Consider the following 24113-nt stretch of genomic DNA (forward strand, 5'->3'; position numbering starts at 1 on the left):
GAACTTCTGGTTAAGATCGTCTGAGTGAAGACGGCCTGTGTTCAGATTCCAATCATGGCACGCTAGATTTGTCCTCACACAAGCCAAAGATTAATATCATAATGCAGAGGGAGCCCTCAGAACCACAGTCACATTTCTCCATATTGATTTTCTGTTTCTCAGTATAATTCCCTCTAAAGACAGGATAAAATCGGCCTGCGGCCAAAGGAGGACACAGTTAGATAGGAGCCGATACAGAATCACATTCAGAAGCTGACGTAACACAAAAAGCTGGGCCCAAGATTCCTAAACATTTATCCTAACTACCAACAGCAGGCTAGGACTCTTCCAGATGTCAGGATATTCCTTAAGGACTTCCGCTACATTGAGGAAGGCTCTTGAAGGTCTTTTTCAGGACAACACATAATTGTTCAGTTGGTTATCTTCTGCATCCTTCATCTAAATGTCTTTCTCTATAATGATGATATTTTCAGCGAATAACTAATTTCGTATTTGTATGTAAATGTGAATGTCTTTAAATTTGTTTCCACATTTAAACATTCCACGTTTTACTTTAGTGCCGCATCATAAACCAGTTCTTAGCCCGGTAAAACATGCATTAGAATGCTTTCACATTATTCCAGTTCTAGCTTCATAACAGTAATAGTAACATAATAAAACAAAATATTGGCTTGGCACATCACATAAACCATGTTCTAGCTTAACTTCATGGCACATGATATACCAAGTTCTAGCTTGACGGCATATGATATACCAAGTTCTAGCTTGATGGCACATGATATACCAAGTTCTAACTTCATGGCATATGATATACCAAGTTCTAGCTTGATGGCACATGGTATACCAAGTTCTAGCTTCATGGCACATGATATACCAAGTTCTAACTTCATGGCACATGATATACCAAGTTCTAGCTTGATGGCACATGATATACCAAGTTCTAGCTTCATGACACATGATATACCAAGTTCTAACTTCATGGCACATGATATACCAAGTTCTAGCTTGATGGCACATGATATACCAAGCTTTGGCTCAATGTGACATATACATGTACTAAGTTCTTGCTTGGCATCACATTACGCCAGTTCCAGTTTGGTACCACATTTAACAACTCAAGTTGGCACCATGCTTATATCTATGTGTTTGTTCAATTTTTTGGTGTTTCATATATTCATTAATACTCCACCTGTGACGTGAGGTTAGAGAAAATTGGGCAGACCTAAGTTTTACAAGATTAATATCAACATTTAGCTTCCAGAATAATCCTGTTAATAAATCCATCACTGATTCCATCCTTCTAACCTTGGTTTAGCCAATCAAAACAAATTCCATTTAATCGAATGTATCCAGCTCCGCATTTATACTAGTCAAGCTTCAAGCCGGAATTTAGCATGACCACTACCTGCCTTTGTGACAGTCATTCTACAATAGTGAAAACACATGTTAGAGTTCTGAGTCAAGTCCCTTCCAATTTTTTTTTTATGCACAGGTTGGTCTGGTTTGGGTTATGGTTTTTATACAGTTTTAGTTGTAAGTTGATGAAAAGACTCAGGTCTTGACAGTAGATGATCAGGTAAATGAATACAATATGTTTCAAACTGAATCCAGGAAATGTTCTTTTATTAATAGTGGCAGATATCAACTTTCTAGGCATTTTGTTTTCATTCTTGATTTGAAAGTGCCACGTGGTCCCTGGGGTTAAGTGGTCAAATTTACACTGTGGGTCGTCTGGCTTGGTGAACTACATTTACACAAGTCACAAATCTTGGATTCGTAATTTACACAAATAAATGATGGAGGATTATTTTTTCATACTCTTGCTTTTGTTGAAAACATGTTGAAAATGTTTTACAAAAACTGTCTGATTTTAGTTCGAAGATTTCTTGATTAACAACTAATGCTGTAAATACAGGCAACTAATGTCCATAAAACCATTATTACAACAATAAAGAAAATTTCTTAACTGAAAAATAAGTAAGACACTGACGGCCATAAGAGCTTACCCAGGTTTAGCTTGGTGCTGGCACTGGAAGGTCGTGGGGTACTTTCTAGGTTCTTGGCGGGGCTCCCTTCAGGGGTTTCCTCCCAGCTGTCAGTGTCATCGCTCTCTAATCGCACCACGTGACTATTGCGATACTCGCCAACTCCATCACCATCATCTGCTGCATTGTGGGACAGCAGCAGGGGTTTCCGCTCTGTCTCTGGTCCAAAAACACTGTCCGTGTCGGCGTCTGATGCGTTGCTGTCCACTTCCTGTCCACTTAGTGTGTCGAGATGGAAACGGGAGTTCTCGACACTGACACACAAGACATCCTCTGGGAGAGACACTTCAGACTCACTTCTGTCCAGGTTCGTGTGCTTTCTCCGTTTGTTCAGGCTGGCGATAGGACTTGGAACGTACCGAGTGAAGGTCTTAAGGTTCCCTTCCTCCACCAAAACCTGCGAGTTCTCGCTGATGGAATCACTCTCACTGCTGTCTACACCATTCTTGTTCACATGCACCTCAATGAGACTTTCTATCTCCGGCTCTGAAGAGCTGCTCTCTCTGCCGAATGATGTGACGCCTTCGTCGAAGTTGCTTAGCTTGTTCCTCAGAGTGACAGCCTGGAGGTTGTTGTGCACCACATCCTCCTGGGAGTCCTTACTCAGCACCGACGAGGCATCGGTGCTCGTTGAATCTTCAGAGGAAATCTGAAACACCGACATACACATTTTACCACTCATTCTCACCAAAAAAACCTTGCTGTTACTCTCAAACCTTAATGATTCCCATGGGTCACATTTTAAACTGAACTTCCCAGCATAAATGTTTCACTGTGAGGAAAAAAAAAAAACACTTCATCTAACACACAAGGCTAAAAAACTTGTGTAAATTGAGTTGGCTGACTACAAAGTTCCCCATGTTGTGTAACTCTCTCAGACTCCACACGTAATTTGACATCAACATTTTTTCTCTTTCTCTAACCTCCACCCCCCCTCCCCCCCCAACCCCCCGACACTCTCACATTCTCAGAGCTGAGAACTCCTACTGGCTAAGCCATGAGAAAATTCTAATGTCAGTAAAAACACCTTTAAACCCAGAGTTCTCAAGCCATCAGCTAACTGGTCCTACAGCCAATCCTGAAGTAAACACTGTCTGGTTCAAAAGAGACACCAGGGTTCTGCAAGGTGGGGATTAGCTTAGGATGGGCTGGTGACGAGTGGTAATCACTATGATCTCGTTAAAACACAAGCTGTTCCTGTCTGCAGGTGTGATTGCAAAAAGGCAGGTAAAAAAAAAAAACAAACAAATGTTGAAGAAGCAAGGAATTTTATGAAGAAGACTTTAAATGTTTCATTAAAGGATTTATAATGATTACACAATCAAAACTATAAATTTCAAACAGATGCAGAAAAATGTAATTTACTGTACTTTAATCAATCAATACTAAACAATTCTTCATCGGTCCAACTAAAGTGTTTTGGTTGATTATTTCTCAGTTCTAAACAATTAAATCAAAATTCTATTTTCTCCATACATTCTTGCCCTGACAATAAAAGTTGATCAAAAGAATCATACAGTTGAGCTATAATTGCATGACACAAGTTTTAACATAAATTTCATTATTTAATTTTTGAAATTTGAAACATCACAATCTGCAAGACCACCTTGGGAAAATTGGGTAAAATCAGGTCACCGCCTTGTGAACCAGATAACAAATGAAATCTTTGAACAAAAAATAATTACTAGGGGGGAAATAGGACAGACTTTGGTTATGATGAAGGAGTCAAGGCTTAGTATGCATATGGTGAGTTTGGTAATAAATATGTGGAAATGAAATGTACTCTTCAATTGGGCCATATTGCACAAACTGCTAGGCACTTCATACTGACACTCTATCTCAATATAATATATTGTTATAATTTGTTTACCTTTTGGAACAAAAAAAGTTAGAATTAAAGTTCGGCTTAACTTCTAAAATTGTATGTTCCATTTGTTATTTATTCTATACTCAAGAATATTGACTGCATTAACAAAACATGGATGAGGAAAAACAAGAAATGTGGCACTACATTGTTTATCACAAGCTCAGTTTCTATGGACCATTATATATCTATAACCCACTATTTACTATGGAACTGAAAACTGAAAAAAGCATCGTTCTAAGAAAACTCTAACTTGAAATCTGTTTACTTGTTTTGAACTTTACCTTTTTTTCCACAATATTAAGTAATATCACTAGTCCAAATTTTTCAGCCATTTTGATCATAGATACAGTTTTAGTTGACAAGAGCAGAAACCTTTCTATATAAGAAACGTATTCATGAACATGACAAGAGACATTCAGTCACATAATGTAAATTATGTAATTATGATGTAAATCTTAAATTCAAATAATTAAACAAAATTACAGGATTTTCAAATATAGCTATTATACATTTGAGGATGCTTGTCTCAGTTTTGTTTTTTCTTTACATTTAAAATTTCCCAGTAAAAGCAAAAAAAGAAAATGTCTGAAAATTGTGCATTCAACCGAAAGGACCAGGAGGCTGCGATATTACAAAAAACACCCTGTTAAACCACCAAAATGGCAAAGGTTACCACCCACTATAGTCCTGTCCGCACAAACCTGGATTAGGTCTGCAGAGCTAACCGTGGATCTTCCATATGGCATACAAACCCACTGCAGAACTAACAGGTTATGCAAAAATACAAGTAAAGTGAATCTGTTAAGAGTTTAAAACAGACATATACGTGTATATATAGTGATTTATAGCAAAGTCTGTCTCTGAAAGGCTGTTTCAACAAATTATATATATTAAGGTGAAAGCTAAGTTTAGATGCAGATAGAAGAAAGTATCATGACTATCATTGGGGAGTTAGCTAGATACTTTAGGGACAGAGTCGAATTGAAAATTATTCTTAAGAGACAAATGTACAGGAAAGAATATATGTTTCTCTCTGTAGTTGGTAAATACATGCAATTTAAAGTTGGTCATGAAAGTAACATGATCAAAAATGTCTGCTTAAATTGCTTCTTACTCACAAACATGCAAAAAAAAAAATAAAAGAAGAAACACACATCAATTCCTGTTAAATTACTATTAGAGCTCAATGTTAGACAATAAATCTGGCTTATTTTTAAAAGATGAAGTCAAGCAAATTACTTTAGTTCAGGGGTTCATCATAATACAGGGTCCTCTCAATAACAAAAATTGGATTTATCGCTGCCCAACAGTTTTCAAGACACAGTGCTCACAAGAACTGAAGAGTCAAATTCAAAATCTTGAACTACGTAACGAACAGATAACTTAGCCTTATGGTACATGCACTGTGGATTTATGGTACTTACAGTTTCAGTCTGATCATTTTTAATTGCGAGTTTCGTGCCGTTGCTGATGTACTCTGGTGGGGGCGCAGACAAGTCTACGATACGCTCATCCTCGCAGACATTATCAGACAGCACCTCATTGGCTGGACTGATCACTTGGGACACGATGTCCTCTGGATAACTCCAGGTGCTGGCAATGACCTTGTGCTGACCTTCATACGGTGGAACTACACCAGGCAACAATACAGTTACATACATGTATTTGAGGGATGATTTTCACATACTATAAAACATTAAATAATGGCAATAAAGTTTACAGACTGACCAAAAAAAACAAACAAAAACAAACAAAATACCAATACAACAGCTTAAAGGGAAACATTGCACTTCCGTCTACCTGAAAAACCATATGGAATAATGCTGTATTCTAGACAGCTTGAGGTGAATGCAAACAAAAGAGAAATTTGGAGTTTGAACTCTTTTATTCCTAAAGGGAAAAAAACCTTCCTACTGTACCATATGACCTGTCAAAAATGTTAGCAACTAATTTTGATCACATTTACTGTAATATAAACATATGAAAAATGTTTCAGAAATGACGAAGAATGAAGAAAAATGAGAAGCAGAAGGTTTGTGACATTAAGAAGTCCTTGAGGGAAAAAGGTGTTTTTTTATGCCTCCAGAACACATTGAGGCAGGTGATCGGTAAATGACCAAAGGCTGCCTAACATCTTTTACAACACACATGCAATACAGTAGCACTGTTTCACCTTTAGAAATAAAGTTCAAACAAGAGACTTTCCCTGCAAACATCAATGTTCTAAAGGCAAAGAAAATACTAGCATGAAATGTATGTCAGATGAAAGACTATTAAATACTGTCCAAGAAAATAGTTTGATTTATTTTTCAACTTAATGAAATGCATTTGAAACATTGGATTCTGTAATGGTCTTTTCTGATCGTACTAGGACCAGTGACGTCACAGCATTTTTTTGCCACTTTTTTGACACAGACAGTTTGCTAGATTTCATCACTAAAAATGCATCCACATCCAGAGCTATGAACGAATTCACCACATGGGCCTTGAGACAAACTATTTCAAGCCAAATACACAGCTGTGAAGTCACTGATACCTTCTGGGTCCCAACAGACCAATTACAGAATCATATGTTTAAATGCATTTTAGTGCACTAGAAAAATTCTAAAAATATTAAATGAGAAAACTATTTTCTCTAGACTGTGTTTAATGGTCTTTCATCTGGTATATGACATCATTTTAGTGTTTTCTTTGCCTTTAACAGCAAATGGTCCCATCTTAGTCTAGAAAACTCAAGTGGAGAGTAAATGTTTGGAACTTCAGAAATGTGACGATTTCATTTCAGATTACGATTATTATGAAAGCTTGACCTGACGCCCAATTTTAAAAGACGTCAAAATTTGTGAAAAAAATCAACAAAACTTACTATCCACATCTGGTGTTTGGGTTTTGTAGGGGATATTGAGGAGGAGAGATGTACTATCCTCTACAAATATCCGATGATATCCCTCTACCAAGGCCAGGAAATTGTTCATGTCCTCATACAGCAAGCCCAGGCAAATGTGCTGCAGAAAAAATCAACACATTTTCACTCAAGTACAGGTAATTTTTGTCACTTCTTAGTTTTAACAATGTTGACTTGACTGATCAGTGTCTAACACTGTATTCAACAATATCTGACTTAAACATACGTGGTCACTTCATGAGTGGAGGAAATTGATTGATTTTATTTGATTGGTATTTTATGCGCTACTCAAGGATATTTTACTTATACGAAGGCAACCAGCATTACGGTGGGAGGAAACAAAACAGAGCCCTAAGGAAACGCATGGCCATCCGCAGGTTACTGCAGACCTTACCATGTACGACCTGAGAGGAAGCCAGTATGAACTGGACTTACACTGACAGGTTGGTGACAAGCTCTTGGGTCATATTGTCCCACGCTGGTGTGCTAACCATCTTCGTCATGGATGAAACTGAAATACCCATCTAAATGCCCTGCCTCCGGCAAATAAAGGCTGACTTTTCCCCACACACAACACAAAGATTGTCACACACAAACTCAATGTGGTGATCACTCAATTTCCAGTGATCTGGGAAGAGCTTCATGTAATACCATCTACACGGCCTTCAGAGTTCTGTTGACTGCCTACTGCCAATAAAACTCTACTAGAGGACAGTACATGAAGGGGAGATGGGAGGGGGAGGACAAAATTTGGAAAATCTTGATAGAAAATGTACACAATGCCATATTATCCTTTGAGCCATCTCCAACAACCCTGTTTCTCCAGCTAGTTGAGACAGCTGCGGGAACAGCACTATTGGTTGTTTTGTTGTTGATGCTTTCTGTATGTATAAATGTATGTAAGTTCATCTAACGAACTACATGATGCTTTATCTTGTTTTGTATACATTGATGTATTTTTTGATAGGACTCTGAAGTACATGTTTCCTATGTATAAATTTCTCCTTAAAGACCTTGAGGAAAAACATAGTAAACTGACCAAGCTACCTTCAACAAATAATGATATAATCATGATAAGATAAGATGTAAGAAAGAGAAGAAAAAAAATCCATCGCTACATATATATATAGTTTTTTTCCCAGTTATCCCTGGACATACAACTGGGCATTTATTGACACTTCACCATTCAAGGACCAAAAAAAGATAAACCTAGAGTTGTCTCCCTTACACTGGCAAACAACCATACGTGTACCCAAGATAATCTGACTTCCCTAACTCATCAACTTGTTCAACTGTCTCTGCAACCAATATTTTCAAACATTCTAAGAGAACTATTGGGTGTAGAGAAATATTTGTACAATTTCAGGAAGCTTGCATCTTTAGTGACAAAAACAAATCATTTTATGGTCATTTTCATAATAAATGTATGCAAAAATTCAACTGAAAAAACTCCTTTAGAGGACAAAGATTTACAAACTTTCTGTTGGGCTTACGTGGTGTTTTTTGTACGACTTGGGATTACTAGTCACTGAAGGAGGGGCAAAAATGGACCTTTCCCCTATGCTTCAACTTGGGGTGGACACTTTGTTTTTGCTCACGCTAAGCTGGTCACAAGATCTCCAACTTCTGGGCCGTCTGATGTTTACAGAATACACGAAAATGTTCAGCTGATAACCTAACACCAGAAGTATAGCACTTGTAGTTTAGCAATATTGTAAAGGTAACACTTAGCACATTTTTGATGATATACAATAATTATGGGGAAAATGAATGAATGATTATGGTTTCATGCCACGTCGGTAGTATATTATAGAAAGGGACTAACCTCTAGATTTTCATCTGACAAAGTAATCTCCACTCGGTACATACTTTCTCCTTCCTTAGAAATGGTTATGCTCTCGATGTCATCAAAATCCGTCAACAATGCAGTCTGCAAGGAAAGCATATGATCCATCAAGAGAATGTACCAAAGAGATATATCCTGAATGATCTAAACTTTCGCCCATAAAAGTATATTTTTAGGGACAAATAAATGTCACAAAATATTACTTTTGGTGCTGAAATTTATAATTTTTAAGTAGAATATCATCCCATGTTCCAAGCAAACCTCAAAACATCTTTCTAAAAAATAAATAGAACTTCCAGAATCAGGAAAAATGGGCAAGTTAGTCATGGATGAAATTTACTGTCATTTAGGGATAGTTCTAATATTCACACAGCGGATGAATCAGAAAAGATTTTATACCGCTGAGTATTAAACTGTAATAAAAAATGATGTCAAATGATGTACACCTGTTCTCATATAATTCCATGGAGACATTTTGTATGACAGCGGAGGAAACAGAAGTAAGCCTCAAGCTGTACGAAGCCATCTTAAACTTAAGTCAAGATTTTAAATCATTAAATTTGTTATGTTTCTTTCCTTTGTTTTAGCTGAAATTTAGCAACAAATTACCCAGCATTTACGTTGTCAAGCTATACTTTGACCTTACTACATCAGAAATAACAATTTTGAAGTGATTTGAAATTTTGACTGAGTTTAAGATTGCTTTGTGATCTCGGGGGCCTGGAATATTCTGAGTGTAAACCACTGCTATTTGCCAGATACCTGACAACCAACCTGACTGAAGGCTACACACAAACATTTAAACCTGGTCTGATTTGTGGCGGCAAGAAAAAGGCTTTAGCCGACTAATTAACGGAGCGTTAAATCTAATAATGGGAAAAGAAAAGAGAAAAAAATGACACTGCATGCAAAAACACGCCTGTACATGCACTCCTATAATTCTACTGCCGACTTCACAGAACATTTTCTGGGGGTGAAATCTAAATTTCAGCACAACACATACATATAAAGTTAGCATTATAATACATTTAGACTATTATAAAATACTGAGCAGAGCTCCTTCTGGCCACCAGCCTTTGACAAGAAGTCTGTCACAGCTTTCAAACTAGCCCTTAAGTTCATTTAGTTTATCTTTAAACACATTGTATGATCGTAAAGAAAAAAAAGAAAAGGCCACTTATTGAAATTTAATAAGGCTTTTTTTCGATCACTCAGTATATGTGTCGTTATATGAACCTGATACACTGACAATACCATAGAGCCAATATTGGCTCGGGGATAAAAATGGAACAACATTTCTCTAGGTCTCAATGGACACATGAAAACATACAGCACCTGTACAGACACAACAACACAGCGAAAAATTAAAAATCATTTTTGACAGAAAATCTCTGCCAACCTTCACCATGACAAATTAAAGATCTAACTACAGGTAAACTGCATGCCTCAGTGATAATAAACAATCCTGAGTACATACTGTTTTAAGGTCTTGTGTAATCTACAACAAAATTGACATGGAATTTTTTTACCACGATATTTGAAACTTGCATCAGAAAGACAGCTTGGTGCAACAAGGCAAAAGAAGACAGGGATTTCACTTTTGCCAAAAAAGAAACCTTTCAGAGCTACGTTAGCTGAATTTGTGAGGTTGTGACACCTGAATCAAACATCTGATTCCAAAGCTTTTAAAATAAACATCACTGATAGACAATTATGTCCATGTATTTCTCTACCCTTAATTAATAGCCATTCAAACCACTTGTGACCTGTAAAAGCCATATACAGTTTTCAGAAGTGTATCTGGCACACATCTTCACACACGTTTTTCAATCCTCTAGAACGCCCTGTGCTAGTCAAATGGTTACATGTATTCGTCATCAAGTCTTTGAATTGCGAACAACAGACTGATGAACTGTGTGGAAGTTCAATCAATCATGTCCTCCATTAGCGATCACTGGTGAAACATCAATAGCAAAAAAAAGAAAAAATGTCCGGTACAAGCAAGGACAACAAGGTTTTTACAACCATGTGTTTGTTACAGGCCATTATCTAGCAAACAAAATGAAGACACAACTGGATGTGCCATCAAAGATAATGACCAGGCATGGCACAGACTTTTTCAGAGGTAGCCGTTCATAGATAGACGACAACAGAGTATTTCCTGCATAGTTGGCCCAGCGTGGCTTTATGGCTAATCCCACTGGGTGTTCACTGAAAATCAGCTGGGCAAAAACAGAGCTACATCCTTATTATGTGGGTACATTTTTTTCTGGAATTTATCTCATTCAGTTACGCATGTGCCAGTTACACATGTGAACACGGTACACTTTCTTTTTCTTAACCAGATCATTATTTTTAGGAGCACTAATGGTTATACCATATGTACGCCATTACAGGAAAAACAAATCTGCATTTACAAATAAAGAAATAAATCTCCTCCTGCAGAAAAAACTGTCTCTGGCATTTCACAAATTTCTGTGAATCATCTATTCTAATACCAGGGGTTGCAAATTAATAAGCAGTAATCAACCTTAATTTCCTGTTCCAAGCTACATGTACACTAATGCAGTGCACATTTTTAAATAACAAGAGAAGAAGTCTTGAAGAGAGGCAAGCGATTTTAAAATACATGTTCAATAAGATTGTGATGGGCTGTAGAACTGAGTAGACAACTTACAGCATAGCTTTTGATGTTTGTTATCAAACTGATTCCAGACTTAGGGCCTACCAGGACCATTCCTTCTGCTCTTTTATCCTGAAACAACATAAAAGCATCCAGTCAAGAACTATTTAGTTAATAAAAGTGCTGCATTGTAGGGTAAGAGGGAGTTACTCCCCCTTAGTCCAGCCTAGACTTTTGAATTTCTCCCTTTGCCCATGACACCATAATGCTCGTGGTGAAATATAACAACATGTACATGTATGGTAGCCTGATAAGCTTTTTTTTTGTACTCGTTTCACTTTTGATACAATATTGTTGCCACCTGAGAATTTATTCTCACATGAAGGCCACACTGGGTCAGAAGTAAGGCTTGGGAAAAGCAAAATCACTTCTGGAAACTGTTGCATGATGAGAAAAGCCTAGAGACAAAATTTAGTTACTGACATGATAAATGTCTAGTCAGAGAACAATACATTTTGAAGGAAATCAGATTAGATTAATTTACAAATATTACAGGATTACCAAAAAGGTTTTATCAAAAGAGCATTTAGATCAATGGCTGTCTTTTTTACTGCCTGTATCTTTTTACCATTATAAACCCATCATGGCAGGGATATAAAAAATACACACCCACTTTGACTATCAAATGAAATGTTATTAGAGAGAACTTTGACACCAGTATTATGAAATGAAATCTTAATTTCACCTAGAGTAAACCACAATGGCCTCCATCAAGACAACACAATTACACTTTATAGTAAGAATGCATTAGTAAATGACTAATAACACCAGATTAATTTCTATCATTGTTTTGCAAGCAGAATATACTGTTTTTTCCCTGTAGGGGCATACAAATAAAACCTGAAAATCGTTTAATTTGGGGAAAATGTAGAGTATCTGGGCAACATTTCCTGATTTAATTTACATGAACAGAAAGCCTTGAAGCAGAATCATCATGATCAGACAAAATACAAAGGGAAATTATCAGTTATATTTTCACTTCATTTTTTATCTTTTATTGTTAGTTCACCTGTAAAACACAGAACAGAATTGGTGTCCCCTAAGTATGGTGAATGTTGGGTGTGATGTATTAAATACTTGGTGTCATGAACAAAGCTGTTGGCTGATAAAAAAGAACCAATCTAATTCTTGGCTGTTATAAGTCAATGGACTTTCCTCTGGTGACCTTGGATACCAATAAATGACCTTGTCCTGATGGACATGACCCAAACTCCACAGTCCAGATTGCAGCCTAACACTGCATGAACAATCTTGACCTGACACTGACCAGAAGAGTGACCATGAATATCCGGCTGCCAAATGTCTTGAGTTCACTGATGATCTTCAGATAATGGAGTTTGGCCTGAAGAGCTGTCAGCTGTTTCTGACCCGGGGCCGAGAGGCTCTGGTTCATCTTCAGATACTGCTGAATCATCTTTCTCACGTCTTTTCCTTTCATACTGTCGAGAAGACTCGGGGGTACAAATCGCTCCAAACCACAGTCACGCCTAAAACACAACAATATAGGTGACATGTTACCATACTGTGCAGGAGACTTGGGAGAACAACCCACTCCAAATAAAAGTCAGGATTAAAACACAAAAATATAGGTGACTTGTTATCATACTGTCTATGAGACTTGAAGTCAAGAACCGCTTCAAATCACAGTCATGTCTAAAACAAAACAATATAGATGATGTGTTATCATACTGTCAAGGAGGCTTGGAGGTAGGAATTGCTCCATACTACAGTCACACCTAAAACACATTAATGTAGATCCATACAAACCTACATACAAGCTTCACAAAAAACTTTAAAGTGGTCCTATAAGGTGGAGGGGGAGGAGTGGTGTCTTTGGCTGAGGGGGCCCACATAGCGCAATGACCCTCCTACTAATGTGGCCGCTGTGGGTTCAAATCCAGCTCATGGTGGCTTTCTCTCTGGCCATATGTGGGAAGGTCTGCCAGCAACCTGCTGATGCTCATGGGTTTCTCCCAGGCTCTGCCTGGGTTCCTATCACCATAATGTGGCCGCTGCCTATAAGTGAAATATTCTTGAATACCGCCGTAAAACACCAATCAAATAAATAAATAATTACAAGGTGGATGAATCAATCAGAATCAAGCAAAATGTATCACTTAAAAAGAGCTAACCTTCTAGTGAAATACAGTCACTATAATTCTACTGTATTTTTGCATATATCTGTGTGCAAGCATACTCATGTAATGGTTGAAGGATTTCACTACGTGGATCACGCAGGGATTCGAACTCGAGTCTCTGCAGCCGAAGTCTAGCGCTCTACCAACTGAGCTCTAGGGAAATTCCCGCCAGCTACTGCTAGTATAAGCACTGGAAAGCTGCCCCGTTACACTCATCCCCACTTAAATTCTTCCCCATCTCCCAAGACACACCCACGTTCAGAGGCCCAGAGCTCCACGCCTCTTGAAACCTGTTAGGTCATGGTACCAGTGTAATGGTTGAACGATTTCACTACGTGGAATCACACAAGCAAACTTGATCCACAAGCAAACTCAGAAGTCGAAGTCCAGCACTCTACCATCTGAGCTAAAGGGAAATTCCCACTAGCTATTGCTAGTATAAGCACTGGAAAACTGCTCCTGTTACACTCACAAGTTTGGAATGTTTAAGTCTATCCCTAATTCTTGTACATGTAGCTGTAAATCTTTACTGTAACAGTATTTAATTATGAGTTATTTTAATGCATACTTCAGATGTTTTGCATTTATTTATTTATTTATTTATTTACTTATTTCACTTTTGCTTTATGCCATACTTAAGAATATTTCACTTATACGGCACTAGCCAGATTATCAGATGTTTTGTTCGGGGGACGACAATGAAGACCTTAAAATCTTCAGAAGTGGGCTATGCAAACAATACAAAGCATATGTGAAATATGATAAAGGTATAAGAAAGGCATATGGGTATAGTCTTTCATGCCCAGATCATACCTCTACTCCAGCATGGTGTAGGCTTTTACCATGCCTGGATCATGCCTTTCTGTTCATAGATTTTGTAAGGGGTGCACATACGTTCATATATAAATGCTGAATATATATGTTTGTCATACTTTGTGCCAACAAGTAAGCAAGATGAACAAGTACTAAGATGAACAAGTACCAAGATGAACAAATAAATCTATCACCAATTTATTGTCTTTCCCCCACAGGACCTAGCTTTCCCCCCTGACATTTTGAATTCAATACATACTCGAATTAGGTTTCAGGCCAGAACAGTGAACCTATAAGAAGCAATTAGGCACGGAGGCAATTAACAAAATCTGTGACCATTTCTACGCTCATCATGAACAGCTCGTTCTTTATCTTCTGCAATAATAAATCTCTGCGCAAACATCCAACAGGACTCAGAGGGCTTTAAAAATACCTCCAAGTGAAGTTTCACATGATTTATTTGTCTGAGTGGAAATTCGATCACACAGCTTGACAGAGGCAGGGGTAATGTTTTACCCCCGAGATGAAGTTTTAACCATAGTAACCAGAAGGTGTTTATTACTAAGCCAAGGGGAAGCTGGATTCAACCCAAATTCCCAACCTTCCACAAATCTCTCCAGGAAGACCATTCAACCTTTACTATTCTCTCTGCCATTGTCTTACTACCCTATATATATGGTTTTACAGTGCAAAACCATGTAGGGAAGCACCATGATTACAAATGACCATACTCAGACTTGAACTCATTTTTCACACAAAAAGCCGCCACCTTTTGCAGTAGGAGACAAGTAGTCTATGGAAACTAGCCCTTGTAGGTCTTGATCACGTCCAACTTTGAACAAATTCCACAAGATGCACTGAGACAACTGGATACTGAAATATATACGCAGAATTTACACAAAATACTACAAATGTTGCAACTATGTTACGAACACTGAAGACAATTAATACAGCACGCATGGACTGGTAGGAAACAAAAAATTCCCAAAGTGCATTTGCAAGTCAGTGTTAAAATCCCCAATGGGTTGGGACTGTAATTTCCAGTCAGGCGTATTTAAGGCAGATGGCAGAGGAAATCTGGCTGGAAGAAACTACCGCATTAAACTTCTCAACCTTACCCCATCATAATTAATTATTACAGGAAGCCACTTTCTTGTGCTCCTTAAAAGTTCTTCAATATTCACAGAGTGCTCTTCAGTGAATCATAGATCAACAGGTAAAACACTTCTTGATAATCATCTTTCATGCCCCCCTCCCTTCCACATCTCAAAGTGCACCCCCCTCCCAACTCTCTCTGCTCCCCGCTCCCGAGCGGCCAATCTGGCTTTGTTCTAGCCAACAGGAAACATGTAACCTCAGGGAATAGCCAATCAGCTTCTGGCTTGGCTAACTGCCAGTCTGAAGAGGCCTGTTGCAGTGGAGAATGTCTCTGGCGGCCAGTAAATCAACAGTGTATGCGAGAGCATGTCCCGAAACCATTGAACCTCCACAAAAAACCCGTAGTGACAATCAGTCCTCTTCTGTGATATACAGCTTTTACGTTCTGCCCTACTCATTAGGGCTGGCCTGAACTGTCAGTACTTGAAAACGGCCAAAACCAGACCAACATCTTGTATAAGTCTCAGATTGAATTCACATCAAGTATGTCAGGTTATACCTCCCAAATCTATCTATCAAGCTCTCGCTCTCAAGCGAAAAATCTCAACAAGTATAACGAGAGGACGGCAACAAGTATGCTCAAATTAACAAATTCATCTTCAGCTTGAGATTTAGCCCATATGCAGCTGGAACACTTGTCAACAGCCGAGTGTATCTTGCTGCTCCTCATTATTATGATCATTTATTGCAAAGTTTCAAGCCAAAGTATCAAAAACACTTGAAGTTTAAGATCAGATACACCTGCCACTCGAAGTTGTCAGATTGGAGATTGGTAGCCTTCCAGCAGGAGAAGAACTGCTACATAATGCATCTGTTAATTATGCTACATCCTTACAAATCTAAACCTTTCGGCATGAAGAAGAAGCCATCATCTCGTTACACTAGGATTTTTTCAAAGACAATGTTTTTTGTTCTGGGTCAAACACAACATGAACAACAAAGCCAAGTTGGAAGAAACAATCCAATGGCTCTCAGTTCTATATGAAAGAAAACAACAGTGAAAGTTTTCAATAAGATGTGCTTTATACATGTGATATATAAAATGAAGATCTACAGCTACATGCAGCTGAGGTGTACACGTACATTACAGCCAAGAAGGTCAAATTTCATGAGGTTTCTAAGGTGGGGGTGCAATCATTTCCTCTGGGCACTACATTCTTTCCTTCATCCATATAAAACCTGCCATTCCGTAAGTGAGAAAAATATGAGAAAGACAGTATAGCATTAAAAACCAATTGGATAAACAGAAAAAATTTGCTGCAGGCGAAAGTTCTTAGCTCAGTTTTTTAATATCCTCAGCACATGACACAAGTCTATCAGCTTTCAAGCAATCCAGTAGTGAGCCACAAGTCCACCAGTGGTGTGACTGTTGAGCAATGAATGATGAATGACAGTGCAACACTGGAGAATGTTCTATTTTTTCATATAACCACGTCCACAGACCACATGCACTAATCCCAGCACACGAACCCGCTACAAAGTGAATTTTACTACAATGTTTGAATTCTGCTAAGGAACACCTTCAGCTTGAGTTATTACAGAGCCAGGGCCCATTTGTTCAAAAGTGAATTAGCTAATACTGGCATTAATTATATTTTATAATTAAAGTTTTATTCAAACCCTGCAGCCAATGCAGTGTGTGAAAATCAAAGTATAATAGCAGCAGTTTTAGTTCATATTTAATGTAACGTTACACAATTTTTTTAGGCTAAATACAAAATTGAAGACTTGGCTTAAAGTTAAATCTGGTATTAAGTCTTAAACCAGTTATGAACCACTAGCCCCCAGGTCTATAATGTGGGAGACTTATTAACTGTTATTTCTTACAAAAAAAAAAAAAGCATTGCAAACCTAATAATTTGTACCCAGCAAAATCCCAAAAAACGAAACAAAATTTACGAAGGAAAGGAAATGTGCTTCTTTTCGAGTACAACTGCAAACAAACAGATCAATATTGAACAACAAAGTTAATGATGCTGCTGGCAGAACTTCAGGAGCAGCTTGAGTGCGTGACAATGCAAAATGGTCAGAAAAAACAGAGTATGGCATGTCATTTGATTATATGGCGGGTTGTTCTCACAGTGAATACATAAAGGTCCAATTCTGACAAATCTACAACACAACTGTGCACCCTGACATTTACCAAATGGGGAGTTTCAACAGATAGTGCTAGCTGGCAAATATGAATAGAGCTGGCCAGTGTTAAATACAACAGACTGTTACTTTTATGCTCTGGGGCTTCACACCTAGCTATGTCGTCAGCCTTAAAAAACTGGCCAATCACATGGAGCTTCGCATCATTATTTTGCAATCGCTTGTTTAAGGCTGGCAACATTTTTGTTCCAGAATAATTGTGCACGCCCATAGTTATTGCCAAAATCATGATATCAGCCAGATCTCGCTTTAGGCAGTCTTAGTTTTGGGAAGAAAATACACGATTTTGAGAAAATAAGCTAATTTAACAGATGGGATTGTACAGTATTGTGCGCACTGCCTGAAGCAGAGCACGTCCTTCCTTGATTATAAAATGCTTGTGACAGACGAATTATCAAGTGCTGTTTTAGGAGGGGATTTCTGGAGGAAAATGGATATCACATCTAAGAAAGGCAATGAAGGTTTTCGCGCATATACTCACTCGACAGTCTTGAGGGAGATCTTGTTATTAAGGTTGCTGCTCATAACATGTTGCTGAATCTGCAAGGCAGCCAATCGAAGAGCAGTATCGTACTTTAACTCTGCTGCAAATCGCTCCTGTACAACATCGTTGCAGCACTGAAACATCCAAAAAACAAATCCCATATGAATCTGTTGTAGACAGTAACAGGATTTATAAAGCTGAGATATTTTAACGTGAACTTCAAAATTAAAATTCTTGAGTATGGCATAAAACACCAATCAAATAAATCAAAATTACATGTTTAACATCAATATCTAGTTGTAAAGGAAGGAATTTTCTATATATGTCCTGTATCAGCTTACAAATTACACTCTTTCATCTGATACATATATGTATATGTATGTATACTGCTTGGGACCCAAGGATATGTAAAGTTAAGTATTCAATAAATATATGAATGCATGATTCTTAAAGTACTAAATGTGAAAAAAAAGCTGATATTCCATTCTGCCCATTATCTGTATTTTAAACTATAGCACACTTCATTTGTATATATAAATTCTAACTCTGTATAAAGTGTAGATATATGCTTTACCTGCATATAGAAGTATTCAAAAGCAATCGTGTCCTCTCTTAAAAGGTCATAGGCATCTTTGGGCACAAAGGTCACCCGAAATAAACATCGAAAATGCATGGCACCTGGTCTAGCAGCAATCTGAAAACAAAATAGCTTAGATGATAAGTCTGCATAAATACAAATACAAACACTGATACATATGTGTATAAATACAGCGTACTTATGATTTTATCCAAGATTCAAGAAAGTGTACTAAATACAAAATACATCCAAATTAGTGGTACTGTCAGAAATTTGACTGAATGGCAGAATTATGTTAATATATATGGTTTAGGACAACCTCTGCAGTCTTATTAGCAAAATATTGATGTGTCTCTTGTAAGAAAGTATACATGACCAAGCATTATTAAAATACAGCCACAAATGTTTTCCATATGTGTCCAGTGTTACAACATGCTATAAATTAATAGACAACTTGTCTGACCACAGTTTGGCTTCTAGCTCTCAATCTCCTGTTTTTATTGCAAATTTTCTTACATTAATTTTCTTAGATAAGAAGGGATCTTAACACAATGCTGGGTTTGGGAGACACATACAGACAACTTATTCAAAAATAGTTTGGCCACACAAGGCCAACAAATATCACATGTATCTCTGATCTAGGTAATACAGTCCTGTTTGTATCCTGAATTTGCTTGCTGGCTCAGCCAGGGAAAGAGAAAATTTACCCAAAATATCAGACCGAGCTACAAGTAATTCATGTATCTTGTATGTCTTTTATTTGTAATCTGTGCAAGGAATACGTCATACAGATACGCAGAGCTAATTTCCTGATATCTCAAACTCTCGACAGACATGTTTAATCATCCATATTACATCTATTTACCCACTATTACCTATCATTTTGGGAACAGGAATCAGGGGTAACATAACAGCCAAGAATAAACAGAGCAGGAAATTGAGCCTTATTCTAACTATCTGCGACTGAAATCTCTTGCACAACCAAGTGTATATTCAAGGTCATTGGTTCTCTTTTCCTCCTGTTGCCTAATATAATATGAAATGGCCTGTAAATCTGTTTCAGTTTTTGAAATATGACTGAATCAAGTAGGCCATTTAAAGCATTGAAAGGCCTGGCTCATACCTTTTTAGGTCATGTTTTATCATGAATTTCATGAATATACTGGTAGTTTGGAGTAAAATTTATCTTGCTTTGACATCAACTGGCTGTCCTTGTTGGAATTCGTTCCTGCTTTATTATACTACCCACACAAGTTGTTTCCATTTTGTGCATCACAACAAATTGTATACATGCTAAATTTTGCTCAGTGATGCATGATGGGAAAGCTTGATTAAATCCCTAAACATTCCGCCCAATTTCTTCCACTGCTTTCTGCATGTAAGTTTGATCCGACTGCTCATGTTCATACCATGTTGGTACAGGGTTAGCAAGCTTCTTATCCATTTTGAAAATGAATAAAGCTATATGAACCCCTTGTTTTCAGCAGTTGTCGCAGTCAGAGACATAGGGCAAAATTGAATTTGGACAAACAGCCTGCTTAAACAATATGACCTTAATCAAAAGTGCTGTTTGGAAATTCTCTTTCATCCTTATGGCTAGCCACCTGGCTATTAGTGTGTCTCTAATTGACAAATTCATAATGTTTCTTCTGACTTCTAAACCAATTACCGGTCCCGCTAGCACAGTTGGTCAACCGTCTGCTTCGGGAGTGGTAGATTCAGAGTCAATCCTGGGTCGAGTTACACCTAAGACTTCAAAAGAGGAAGTTGTAACTTCCTCGCTTGGCCCTCAGCATGAAGGGGATAATGCAACGACTGGTTGACCTGTATCTGTATAATGGCTCAGGCTGGGCGGCTTACTTGCCTTCGGTAAGGCATCTCAGTGAAGCAGCACAAGATACAAGAGTGGTGGAAATCTGTCCTGCAACAAGGAGGCACATTACATGCACTCTAAAGATTCCTTTGTCGTCATATGACTGAAAAATTGTTGAGTACGACGTTAAACCCCAAGCACTCACTCACTCACTCTCACCCTTTTCTAGAGGCACAAATGACACCTCTTTCCTCTTCCACCACTCTTTTATTTACAGCTGCTTCACTGAGACGACTTACCGAAGGCAAGCAAGCCGCGCGGCCCAAGTCATTATACTGATACAGGTCAACAAGCCACTGTACTATCCCCTTCACACTGAATGCCAAGCAAGGAAGTTGTAACTCCCTCTTTTTTAAGGCCTTAGGTGCGACCTGACCCAGGATTGACCCTGGATCTACCGCACCTGAAGCAGACGTTCTACCAACTGTGCTATAGGGGCCGGTAAAAGGGTGAGATTTATTTATTTATCTGATTGGTATTTTACGCCGTACTCAAGAATATTTCACTTATACTACGACGGCGGTCAGCATTATGGTGGGTGGAAACCCACGACCATCCACATGTTGCTGGCAGACCTAAAAGGGCGAGACAAGCGATCAGTAAATTAATGTCAACAAAGGTTGCCTAACATTTAAGCCACATGACACAGCAGGACTGTTTTTACCTTGACGATGAAAAAGTCCCACCTCAAAACTCCCCTACTGGGTGACCTTTAACCTTCAAGGTCATCTTTAATTCTTACTAAGGTCAGGTTTATTCTGGGAGAAAAATGAGCAAAGATGGGTGAAACGGACAAGATCTTGTTATATCATGAGGTATGAGGAATGCTAACGGAAATAGCCTCATATAACAATGGATTATTCCTCGAGTCGGGGAGAGGATATTTCAAATCATAAATTATGGTCTCAATCACACACATGGTCACTGAGACCAGATTACTGCAAATCCGTATATCCCTCATGGGATGGTACAAGTCAGATATCAGGTATGATCGAGTCCGACAGACATAGGCCGCTGATGTAACTGTGCCATCATACAAGAACTAGACTTAATACATGTGATCTGTATGTCGGTGACAAACCCTGGCATAACTCTGTCCCCTTTTGTTCCGGTCACGCCGCAGTAGTATATAGTTTAAGCGAGCCGTTAAGTACGACCTCGGAGGCATGGTCTGCTTCAGAGAGCGTCTGGACATGGATAGTAGAGCCCATTAACAATAACTCCAGCACGGAGTTTACATCATTCCAGGAAGTCACTTTAGATCTCATTTACCCTTTTTATGGCGTCTACCCAAGGGGTTCTGTCTCTTAAGTTTGTCGGAGAGAGACAGCTATGTCATCTGACATAACCCAGGCTAGCTACATGTATTAGAAAAGATGGCCTGTAAAGGGAATTCTTGGTAGTGTGGTGCTCTGACACCAAAGCCAGTAATCGCAGAGCTAATCTATTTATAAAATAGAGCCAAAAGTAATTCCTCCTTTCCTAAAGAACAAATGAGCACTAAGTGCTGCTTACTTTAAAAACAAAGTCACTACCATACTGACAAACTACACGTACAAATATCAAGTCATTACATGTACAATGTACCAATGACAAACCTGAATTTAGTCAGATGCTACCATATACTAGTTAAGCATGCTTAGCGTAATAATTGATAAACTGTCCATTCATTTTTGTAACATTTGAACCAGCTGAACACCCATACCTACACGTATGTGAGTTTAACAGAAATAAAATGTAACATGCATCTATACTAGCATAACCACTGGGTAGTTTTTCAGTTGCCCAATTAAATTGATTATCCAAGTACACCTGCATGAACTCCTCCATTGCCACAGGCTGTCCAGATCAGGCCAAATTAATTCACCACAAATAATCTGTACTAAGTGAAATTGCTTGATGATATCACGTTCTGTTTACTGCCTTTTTTCATGCTTTTTTCTGATGAAGTACAAGTGAGTTCCTCGTATTCCTTTTCAAGATGTATTAATGGTTTTAAAGATAAAGCTTCATCTCAGCAGTCTTAGAATGACCACTAATGAGCCATACCGCAGTATTAAAACGTGAGAAAGGATGTGAACCTTGCCAAACTAAAAAAGTGAGGGAGGGGTCACAACGCTGGTCCTTCTAGAAAGGTGGAAAGTGACTTTCACCTAACATAACTTTCAGAAAGTCCCAAGTACTACGAACAGAGAAAACCCCACAGATGTATGTTGGCATCGATATGACTGGTAAATACATCCCAAGCAAATTGTAATAAAAAAATTTTTTTTTTATTCATCTCCCTATTAATACTGTAGTTTAAATACAGGATGTTTAAAATCATTGTTTCACAAAACCTTTAAAGCAATATTTTGACTGACTGCATGAAGGCTGAGCATGCAACTAACTGCAAGGCCAGTGGACGATAGCTCTGTTGAGACAGTCATGCAGTGAGATCAAATTGGCTTCACTCGGCTCATACGTCAGTAGAGTGCACGTACACGTAATGGTGGATTACAAAACAAACATAAAAGAGTTGCCAGGGAAGTGGTTCAACCAGGACTTGGCAGTTCTCCTTAACACACAATCTAGTTCCGAAAACGGCACGGAAAACCTGGAGAGTTCACCATTTCAAGACTTCTACAACAAGAAACTTCCGACCATTTTGAAAGAATTTGATGTTCTTGACACGCGGCCAATAGATGCGGGTCAATAAACACGGGACATGTGAATGGCCAGCCTAAAGAGGCTGTAAAGCAGAATCCGTCTGTGCCAGTCATCTCGCAAACTGCCCGCTGACAACTGCAGATAGTATTTGAAGAATGTGCTGCATTTGTAAATCATGCGACTTTGGGTGGAGAGACTCAATCTCAAAGAGCAAGTTAACAAGAAAGGCAGACAATTTTCCCATTACCATGCCAATGGTTTGTTCTCTCTCTTTCTTTTGGCCTCGTGTCTCCCCTTCCATCGACCATGAAAGATGTTGGCAGGTGATATATGGCCTCTTGACTCTACACGGCTAGTTTGGGTAGACCTTGTCCACACTATCTATCTTACCAGTCTAACCATGTATCCCTGGCCCACTGGGATTTGAAGAGAGTCGGGGATTGAGAACAAGTGTTCCAAGAGACAAAAATGCTCTAGGTAGAGGAACTCTTCAGAATGAAAACTGTCTTACTTTTAATGCCCATTCTTACACACATCTATAACAAATCTATCTAGGATACCTGTACAATTCCAACGAAAGTGTCAAAACCAAAATTGAAAGCTTTAATTCTACTAGTAAGTGTGTATATACACTGACACAAATTCACTGGTGCGGTGACATGTAACAATAAGGCACTGTGACGTGCTGCAATAAGGCGCTATGACACGCTGCAATAAGGCACTGTGACAAGCTGCAATAAGGCACTGTGACATGCTGCAATAAGGCACTATGACACTCTGCAATAAGGCACTATGACATGCTGCAATAAGGCACTCTGGGAACTAGTAAATGCACATGTTGTTAAAAACAGGATGAACAAAACCTGAGAATGCATTCAGAGATGTGAAATGTAAAATAAAATGGTTGGATCCATGAGTCCT

The 24113-nt window shown here is 38.4% G+C and overlaps 1 protein-coding gene across 2 annotated transcripts in view; it reads right to left on the reverse strand.

The window, feature by feature from the left end:
• LOC135473057 (uncharacterized) overlaps positions 1–24113 on the reverse strand; it is a 165269-nt gene that overhangs the window by 31079 nt on the left and 110077 nt on the right. For both annotated transcript variants that reach the window (XM_064752851.1, XM_064752852.1), the window contains exons 11-18: positions 18668–18787; positions 18091–18227; positions 12614–12833; positions 11341–11418; positions 8643–8747; positions 6779–6917; positions 5337–5542; positions 2007–2694 (exon numbers count right to left, since the gene is read on the reverse strand). In XM_064752851.1, the coding sequence (XP_064608921.1) occupies positions 2007–2694; positions 5337–5542; positions 6779–6917; positions 8643–8747; positions 11341–11418; positions 12614–12833; positions 18091–18227; positions 18668–18787 (1693 nt within the window). The remainder of the gene's footprint in view (positions 1–2006; positions 2695–5336; positions 5543–6778; positions 6918–8642; positions 8748–11340; positions 11419–12613; positions 12834–18090; positions 18228–18667; positions 18788–24113) is intronic.

The sequence above is a fragment of the Liolophura sinensis genome, chromosome 8, assembly GCF_032854445.1.
Source record: "Liolophura sinensis isolate JHLJ2023 chromosome 8, CUHK_Ljap_v2, whole genome shotgun sequence".
Lineage (NCBI taxonomy): Eukaryota > Metazoa > Mollusca > Polyplacophora > Chitonida > Chitonidae > Liolophura > Liolophura sinensis.